The sequence below is a fragment of the Nilaparvata lugens genome, chromosome 13, assembly GCF_014356525.2.
Source record: "Nilaparvata lugens isolate BPH chromosome 13, ASM1435652v1, whole genome shotgun sequence".
Lineage (NCBI taxonomy): Eukaryota > Metazoa > Arthropoda > Insecta > Hemiptera > Delphacidae > Nilaparvata > Nilaparvata lugens.
This window is the reverse complement of record NC_052516.1, coordinates 26,675,327-26,685,656: the sequence shown is the minus strand read 5'-3', so window position 1 is coordinate 26,685,656 and position 10,330 is coordinate 26,675,327. Positions and strand designations below refer to the sequence as shown.

At 32.8% G+C, this 10,330-nt stretch overlaps 1 protein-coding gene across 3 annotated transcripts in view; it reads left to right on the top strand.

Annotated features, from left to right (window-relative positions):
• The first annotated feature begins 2,058 nt into the window (after positions 1-2,058).
• Positions 2,059-10,330, top strand: part of LOC111059350 — a 44,715-nt gene continuing 36,443 nt past the window's right edge. For all 3 annotated transcript variants that reach the window (XR_005572805.1, XR_005572804.1, XM_039440187.1), the window contains exon 1: positions 2,059-2,188. Coding sequence is in view for 1 of the 3 variants with exons in the window: in XM_039440187.1 (XP_039296121.1) it covers positions 2,161-2,188 (28 nt within the window). In the remaining 2 variants the exon portion in view is untranslated. The remainder of the gene's footprint in view (positions 2,189-10,330) is intronic.

Here is a 10,330-nt window from a genome sequence, read left to right as displayed (position 1 = left end):
AACGGATATGGCGAGCGAAGCGAGCCTGACGGCTAGTAATATAATATTCCCAGGAATAACTCTGATTGAAGTAGCAGTGCCCAATCAATTTTTCCGCGATAAATGCATTTCAATCTTCAACTTGGTGCCAACCTAACAAGGTCAACTCAACTTAATGCCAACCTGACAAAATTATTAATTTAGTTACCAGTAAACAACTGTTTCGAAGAGGTACTCTCTCTAGATCATAGTTCTATATTAACATATGGTATGGCCTTTTTTCAATTATAATTAAGAGAATAAGAAGAATATACATGCTAAAAGACGAACTTTAAACCCTTAAAAACACCCTTATAGTTGAAATATTGCCAAAAGATTTCTCAGTGCGCCTCTAAAGGGCCAACTGAACATACCTACCAAATTTGAACGTTTTTGGTCCGGTAGATTTTTAGTTCTGCGAGTGAGTGAGTGAGTGATCAGTCAGTCAGTCAGTCAGTCAGTGAGTGAGTGCCATTTCGCTTTTATATATATAGATAGAGGAAAGAGCCGGCTTTTACACGTACGGAATATAGGAAATTCACGAATGACGCATCATCACCGTCACATAACGATGACGTGACGATGACATCACGTCAGAACTACTAGACTGATAAACTTGAAATTTTGCATATAGATTCTTTATTTACCGAGGATGATGATAGGCCTATTTTAAATTCTTCAAGATTTCAGTAAGTCAAGTTTTCAGTTTGTCAAGTTCTTAATTATACCCTTGCGGATCTCGGGTTGCCTATATAGTATATATAGTCTATATAATATACCTTGTCTTAATGATATAATACCTAGTCTATATTATCATAAAATAAAGAACCGGCTTATACTCGTACGGTATAGGAAATTCACGAATGACGCATCATCACGTCAGATCTACTAGGCTGATTAACTTGAAATTTCGCATATAGATCCTCAATTTACTGAGTATAGTAATAGGCCAATTTTCAATTCTTCAAGATTCCATTACGTCAAGTTTTCAATTCTTCATACTTCCAGTTTGTCATACTCTGCTAACTCAGCTTTAGAGTGATCATAGATAAAACGTGTATTCAACTGTTTCATTTTCTATCTTCTCATTCTTATTCTATATCCTCTTCACCATATCTACACTATTTATACAGAGTTGGTGAAAATTATGGAAACAAATGAATATTTCGATCAATAATCGTCTCAATTCACATTATCCAATAATATTTACATGAATATTACTCTGCACCAACATCATTCGACATAAAATCATAATCAGGTGAGTTAGAAGTAATTTAAAAGATGTATTTTTAAATCCACTTGCTTTTATTTATTATATCCCTTGATATGAATGCTCTAAATTATTCCACATTATGCTTTCTGAAATATTTCAATTTCATGTCATTCTCTTTAGATACTCTTCATGGTTTCAATTTTCCCTTTCCATTTTCAATTTTCCCTAAACTCTCCCTTTTTTCCTTTGTTTCTCTATAATGATTTCTGAATTAGTTTTGATTTCATATAATTTCCCTCATAATTTTTCAGAAACTCTTCATAGTTTCAATTAATATTACAAGGTCATGAGTCACTGTAAGTTAGCTCACTGCTTTGAGTTCAGAAATTGTCGACATTTTACATGTCGATGGCAATAAAATCGACAATGCAAACAATGCAGCTGCTCCAATGAATTGGATCCTATTCGAATATTAATTTGGGAAACGTTACGAGAATTTAAATATAAGTTTGTCAGTAAATGACGTTTATCGGCCATTGTTTCAAATGTCAGCATAGATGCTATTTCACAAGTAATTCTGACTGTTTGAAGTGAATCTCACATCAGTCACACAATACTGAAATTCAAGTTAAAACAACTTGTGATCAGTTCTGTTTTATATCTTTTGAAAACTACTGTTTAAATACTGTTCGAATTGAACAATTTATTGCGTTTGAATTTGGGAAATAAGTGTCTGTACTAAAGTATATAAAGCAGGATCTCTCCTCAATATTCAACACAGCAGTTCATCGACAAGTAGTCTCCGAAGTTCTCTATCTGATTGAAAGGCTAGAACCGGTGAGTACCGAAATTCCGTTTTTGTGAGAATTATTTGATTTCCAATCTTAAAGTAATGAAGTGGTGAAATTAAACTTAAGTGGTGGAACTAAATGGTTGAAATTGTGTGGCTATTGATAGGTGGGTGTGATATTATCATACTTGGCAGAACATTTTCTGTAGTATGTAGGCCTACTTTTCAACCAAATACTCTCGAATTTGAGGTAGGTGTGAATAACGATTAATCATAGGCCTACTCAACAATGAGAATCGTTCTCAGCCTGAAAAAGTTTCTTGAAAATAATTATTATTAAACGAAAAATCAAATTAAATGCTGCAAATCACCCCGAAAACTTCTACAACTGCAAATATTGACAACAGGGTGAACAGCTAGATGGAAATTCGTTGAGCACTACTATTCAAAAATTATTTGTCAGCCCGGGAATTTCCATCCGTAAAATGAAAATAATTTTGTTGAGCAGAGAATGATTTTGAAACAGAATACTTGATCTCATAAAATATGAAACCAGGATAAAATAGATAGCCTTTCAACAATAATATCAATGTCATAAAAAAATGAAAGATATTTCAAAAAATATCTAAAAATTAGCAAAATTATCTATGAATATTCAGAAAATACATGATATTCTACAAAATATTCATGAGAGATTACATATATTTACGTTATTGATTGCATTCTTCTTCAAATATTGTTATTACTGGATATTTGAAGCATTTTCATGTGTAATTATTCTACAGATGGAAATTACCGAGATCGCATTTATTCAAATGCTTATGAATTATCAATTATTACCGAATGAATGTTCATCTATAGTGAGGTCCACGTTATAATGGTAGTGAAGAAAGATAGGAGAACAACGTCGTCAATTCCTTCAATAGACGGTAGCTGATACAGGTTTAATGATGTAATATTCTTGTTCGAAATGAACAATTATATTTTATTAAGCAAGAAACTATATTTTGCAGTAATTCCATAATGAATTTCCATAATTAAGATGAAATATTTTGTTGATTAATCATGGACTATTCTACATTGTTAAAAGACGATCTGGTGACAGAGCAAAGTGAGAAAGAGGTAGCGCTGCCCGCTTTGTTGAATGATAGACAAGGATAGCAATATTAAACACTAATCAAAGCAATACCATAATGAAACACTGCCAGTATAACGTGGACCTCACTATAGCTGTTTACCCTGTTGTCAATATTTGCAGTAGAAGTCATTGGGCTGATTTACATAATTTAATTTGGATTTTTGATTAATAATAATATTATGTAATTATTCTTTGTTTCAGCTTTCTGATCAGCCCAGATAAACATTTTTTAGTATAATGTATATTTGGACTGTTCATTTTTATGATAAATCCAAGAGGCTTTTACATTACCAAAATTAGGGAGAGAAACAGTTTTTGGTTTATCCTGTTGATTCTCTGCCAATCATTAATTTGATATTGTGATAGTGGAATGGAATGAATAAATAAATATACTGCCTAATTTGAGATTAGCTCGAGCTTAGTCTAAATGATAATTTTGATTTTTTTCCAGACTTGAAAATGAAACTGCTTCCAGTTATTTCCCTGTTCATTTGCATGGGTTTACTTCCGGTAAGTTTTCAACACTAGACAACTTGTTTTCATGCTTCCCCTGATGTTGATTGAGTTGTAGGCCTTCAAAGTCTGATTATAATCAGAAGTTTTGAAGTTCATGGGAAATCGCTGAGAAAATTTGAAACTTTAGAGGAAATTTGTTGCAGGCACAAGTGAGAAGTGAAGAAACAAAAGCTGCAAAACGTGAGTTGATTTATCTCTATATTTTCTTCTCTATATTTGAAAATGAATGTCGTTTGTGTGTTTGTTTCTTAGTTTGTTTCTTCCTTATAGATTTGAAAAATACTTGACGGAACGTCATGAAACTTTGGGGATATGTTGTGTGAATATTGGGGATGGTTTCTGACCAAAAATTTCAATAGGGGTGTAATGACGGGACTTTGTTAACCCCAAATTTTATAACAAGGAAAAAATATATAACTGCTTTTAAAATGTTCAAATTATTTGAATCCAAGGTTGGGAGCTTTGGATGGATTCGTTCATGCAAATGCCAAGATCTTCACTATTAACAACACCTGTTTTTGCAACTAAGTAACTTATCACGAGCCAGGAACGTAAAATAAAAGATTTTGTATAAATGCTACTGACATTAATTCATTGTTGCATTCAAACAATTCAATAATTATGAATATTTGGATAACAATTTTATATTTAGACAAGAATTTGCTAACTCACTCTACAATTAATTCAGGGCCTCGGTCAATTTATGTTGTTAATCTATTTGAGCTTAATAAAATAATTTTTTTTGCACTCACCATGGAATTGAAAATTTAACAAATAAATCGGCACTCACAATCACTCACGCTTACATTCTAACTACGGTACTATTCTTCAAACTACATGCTTTCAATTTATACAAAATAAAAAGAATAATACTTTCCCTCTAAATAGGCCGAAGCCTAGTTTAGAGGCCGAGACAAGTTTTATGACTACATCAGTTCTTCTCGCGGTGACGACTCGATTAGAACTGCCGCTCTTCCACTCAAATTTTCCTATTTGCAAGAAAACACGTGGAGCGCCCGGCCTAATAATTTCAGGTTACAACGTCGTGGGGTCACACGGTTCAAATACATTTCTAAATACGTTTGAATTAATTTCATCACGAAATTCAAGCCAGTACTATGGAAATGCTAGAAGACTACAATAATTTGGATGGATAAGAAGCAAGTTAGCAAATCTTTTATGGCAACACAAAATTTAGGTGCTTACTTTGTGCATGAATAAATTCTTTAACAATCAAAAACAAGGTTCACTAGAGTTCATATTGGAAAAATTTAGTTCAATTTTGATCAGTTCAACAACCTGAAAGAAAGGCACAAAAATAAACTACAATACAAACCTCCCAATATTCCCAATATTACAGGGGGACTAATAATTTATTAATAATTATCAATAAATTCCACAGACCCATGTTTTGGAATTGCCAAAACATGATAATGATGAAATGATAATGCCAAAAGATGATAATGTTTCAAGATCACAAAAATTAGCCCACTTTTTCCAAGCCTGAATAGCCCAGTGCATAAAGCTTCTGATACTGATGCAGGTTGCAGGATCATATCCCATCACAGTCAACTTTTTTGCTACAAATTTTCTATTGTATTAAAGTATTATTTTACAATATTTTTGGTTGGACTTCTATAGAAACTCTTTCCCGTATGTTCTGTGTTTGATCTGCGAAAAATAGTTATTGTATATCTAGAGTGAAAAGTACGACTTTTTCTCCCTGAGGGAAAAGTTTGAAGCCCGAGGCGAAGCCGAGGGCAACAATTTTCCTGAGGGAGAAAAAGTATTTTTCACTCGTGATGTACACAACATTTTTCCTCCATCTACATTTTTTCATAGAAACAGCAAATAAAATCATTTTAATAACTTACTTATTGGTGACAATGTTTCCTAACAACATAACCTAAAATCTAAAACTTTAAAAACGGCCGTCTGATTGGCACTGCCGATTGCGCTATCTATCGGCTAAAGTTGTAACAATCAGCTGGGTGTTTACCAAAAATGGCTGACTCCAGATCACGCGGTTCAGATTTGAATTGCAGATCAAAAATATTTGTTGGCTGGTATTTTGAATAGAATAAGATATTTTTAAAATTGTATAAATTTCTATCGTCTACTTATATTAAGGATATAATATCATACAAACATATATTTCATGAGTTGATCAAATTTCTGGTTGTGGTATTGAATTCAGTTGACTTAATGACAGACACCTCTTTATGCTTTCTCATCTGTGCTTAGACCTTCTAACCTATTATAATGTAAGTTTTTAAAATAGAGATGCTTCCCATGTTATTTAAATGGAGTCACTTTTACTCCCTAGGGAGTTTTTCTGTTTTTTACTACCGAGGGCGAAAAAGTGACACTTTAGTATTATGTTTCAGGGAGTAAAGTAAGTACTTTAGACAGTAGGTGGAGGAAAAATAATATACATGCAAAGAAAAATGAGTAAAGGAAGTGTTATTGATTTTAGAAACATCAATGTGTGAAGAAAAATCTTATCAACGATTCAACAGAGAAAATAAGTTTCTTCATGTATTTATAGTATTTGAAAGTTTATAAAGTGATAGAATTTCAATTGATATTTTTGAAAGTCGCCGTTAATCAAGGCTGGTTTTGAAACAGCTATATCTAAAGTTGCGTACAGATATACGCGCCGTGAACATGAGCAATTCACTTTTAATCAGCTGATGCCAAGCTTTTTATACCTGTATCTTACTGTTTCTATAAAAATACAGATATAGTCAGCTGATTAAAAGTGAATTGCTCATGTTCGCGGCGCGTATATCTGTACGCACCTTAATATTTAAATTGAATTTAATTGTATCGAAATAGGCTAATGAGCTTTATTTTTCCCTCCTCTATTAAAAAAAAAGAGTCAATAACTTCAATAATTACTGAAATAACAAGGGTAGCTCACTGGCTAGAAGTTTGCCTTAATTTCTGCCAAGTGATTCGTATGTGAAAATATGAATAAGTGAATTTGAATGCACATATATTACTACCAATTGATTGAGAAATTGACTTTTTGGCGGTACGAAGTTCGCCGGGTAAGCTAGTCATTGAATAAAAGCTGACTATTATTTGTGATAATTTAGGTATTGTAAATTTCTTGATGAGAATCGTATTCAGTATTGGCGTGATCAATTTGGGTGATGATTATGAGGGATAAACCCAAGGATATTATATAGCAACCGAGCTTCCCTCTGAAGTACAAAAGCATGGAAGAATAAAAGCATAGTCTATATTTATTCATTTATTCATTTATTCATTCATTTATTTATTTATTCATTCATTTATTTATTTATTCATTCATTCATCTATTTATTCATTGATACGCAAAACATAATATTTTTTCCTACAGTTACCTTGAAAAGTGGCCATTGCTGCACTGATTACAGAACACAAAGAATCACTTTTCCGCTCTAGTGCGGGAAAAATTTTTCCTGCACTCCAGATTTGCAACATGGCAATGCAAAATAGTTAGTAGGTTATATGGAGCACCAGTGCAGCAAAATCAAAATTTAGTTGGTAACAGTGGTATAGTGTGGTGGTGCACATTATAAGAATCTTGACGGGGTGGACTGTGGTGGATGACAGCAGTTGACAGCACACAGCCATTCAAACACACATACTACATTCTATTTTATTTATTAATAATAGAATTACACAGATATACATTTGATGCATTTCATTACCCACTTTTCATATTCAATGGTAACTGTAGGAGAAACTTAATGTGAAATACGTGAGCAAAGTTCCTCTGCTGCACTCAAGAAACCATTTTGTCAACCAGAGTTGTAGAGGAAATTTGTAGTAGCCAGTAATGTTGGATACAAGAGTGGAAGGACAAAGTCACAAGTTCGCAAAGAGCGCAAATGTGGACGAGAGTAATGTTGACAAAAATCATATACGGAAGGACAGTTCTTGATGTCAATATCATAAATCTCTTCACAATATCAATAAACTCACACAATGAAGAAATTGGAATGGACTCAACCTACATAATATTTGTACAATTTAAGACAAAATTTAGAAAAAGAAAAATTTTTGGACAATGGCCTGTTTTCCTATTCTGACCATTGTATTGTTTGCTCTATCGAATAAATGAATAAATGAATGGATAAACAAATAGATAGATAAATAAATAAGTATATTTTCAACAAGCTGGCAGGCTCTCTTCTCTTGCCTTATTGGCTGATTGGGTTTTCACCAGAAAAAACGCTTTTTGTGGTCTAGTCCTATAATAGGTTAGAACAGATATTGTTTGGAACATCCGATTCCAGTTCAGCAATTCAAATGTCGACACTTTTCTCAGCTGCATTGTGATAAGTTGAGAAGCTGTATCGAGAAGTAACTACAATTCCATAAATTGAACTTTACTCTTAGTATAGTTTTTTTTTAAACCCATTACGAAAAGGCATCTCTTATTGAATTGATTTTTTCCTCCACCTACTGTCTAAAGTACTTACTTTACTCACTGAAACATAATACTGAAATGTCTCTTTTTTGCACTCGGTAGTAAAAAACAGAAAAACTCCCTAGGGAGGAAAAGTGACTCCATTTAAATAACATGGGAAGCATCTCTATTTTAAAAACTTACATGGTAATGGGTTAGAAGGTCTAAGCTCAGATGAGAAAGCATAATAGAGGTGTCTGTCATTGAGTCAACTGAATTCAATACCACAACCAGAAATTTCATCAACTCATGAAATATATGTTTGTATGATATTATATTCTTAATATTAGTAGACAATGAAAATTTATACAATTTTTTTAAATATTTCATTCTATTCAAAATACCAGCCAACAAATATTTTTGATCTGCAATTCAAATCTGAACCGCATGATCTGGAGTCAGCCATTTTAGGTAGCTGCCCAGCTGATATAATTGTTACAACTTTAGCGCAATCGGTAGTGCCAATCAGATGACTGGTTTTTAGGTTTTAGATTTTAGGTTATGTTGTTAGAAAACATTGACACCAATATGTGAGCTATTAAAATGATTTTGTTCGCAGTTTCTATAAAAAATGTAGATGGAGGAAGAATGTTGTGTACATTACAAGCAAAAACAGCTATTTATGTATTAAGAGCGTAATGCGTGACTTTATCACTCCCGCAAAACAGTTATCACACGACGCGAAGAGGAGCGTGATCATTTTGCAAGAGTGATAAAGAAGCATTACGCGCGAATTACATACAAAATCTTTTCTACAACTGCCCAAACCTGTTAAATTACTTATATCGGCGGAGTTACAATTACCGACTTTTTAGGTTGAGATCTGAACTTTTGGCGAGCTGCTTACCATCAGCTGATTGGCGAGCGTAAAGAAACTTTTCTGTGCATGCGCAAATGATTTGCGAGCATAAAGAAAATTTACTGCGCATGCGCGGATGGTTAGCGAGCGAAAAAGTAGATTCTCCTCAGAAATAAGCTGTTTTACGAGGAGAATTGAGTATGTAAATTTTTTTTTACGCGCAGTTGTAGAAAAATACTTTTTCTTCCTCAGGAAAATTGTTGCCCTCGGCTTCGCCTTGGGCTTCAAACTTTTTCCCACAGGGAGAAAAAGTTGTACTTTTCACTATAAATATACAAATGACTATTTTTTTCTTATTGAATTGATTGTGATGTTTCAATGTTTACATTGTAACATGATCATAGAGAATAATATTTTGACGTTCTACAGTGGAATAGTTGAATTCCAATGATCTTTTTCTATACAGATCTTTTCAAACTCATAACCGGAGACATTTATGGAACAGTTACTTCCGATAATCTCGCTGCATTTGTAAAAAAAGATGGTGAGTATATTGAAGTTGCACGTCTTTCATTCATTTCTCTGTGGTGAGTTTCAAAAACTTCTCTCCTGGTTGATTCCAAAAACCAGGAGTAATTGTGGGGGGGGGTATGAAATATTTCCAAAGGATAGAGGGTCCTGGGTTTTTCCGCATGAATATTACATTCCAAGATGTTATTAAATACTTCATTTTTCCTAGTTTTCTACAAATCTGATTAAAGTATAAATACAAACATATACATATTATTAGTAGTTAGTAATCTATTCTTCATTACTTCATTGGCCATACTTCCAAGGCAATTCTGCTACATTGTTGATATTGTAGAAGGAATTAAGATATTGCTGTTTTAAAAAAGTATCAAATCATTATGAGAATCTAAAACTGGGTTTACACCAAAGTTATTAACAAAATGTTAATAACTTAATCCTTATAGATTCTATTAGATTGAATATAACTTATCATATAGATGATGAACATATGTGTTTGTCAAGTTCCGTTCAATCTAATAGAATCTATAAGGATTAAGTTATTAACATTTTGTTAATAGCTTTGGTGTAAACCCAGCATAATGGTCAAATTCCAATTTCAAGGGTATTGTTGGAAAGAGAAAAACATTTTAAACAAGATTAATGTAATTTTATTTGTTGTGAGATATCTTGTAGTTTTTTATTTGGGCTTAAACTTGGAAAATAGCTATTCTTCAAATTCCAATAGAATCTATAAGGATTAAGTTATTACCATTTTGTTACTAACTTTGGTGTAAACGCAGCTTTAGAATCTCATAATGATTTGATACTTTTTTAAAACAGCAGTAGTATAATTCCTTCTACAATATCAACAACCCAGCTTAAGG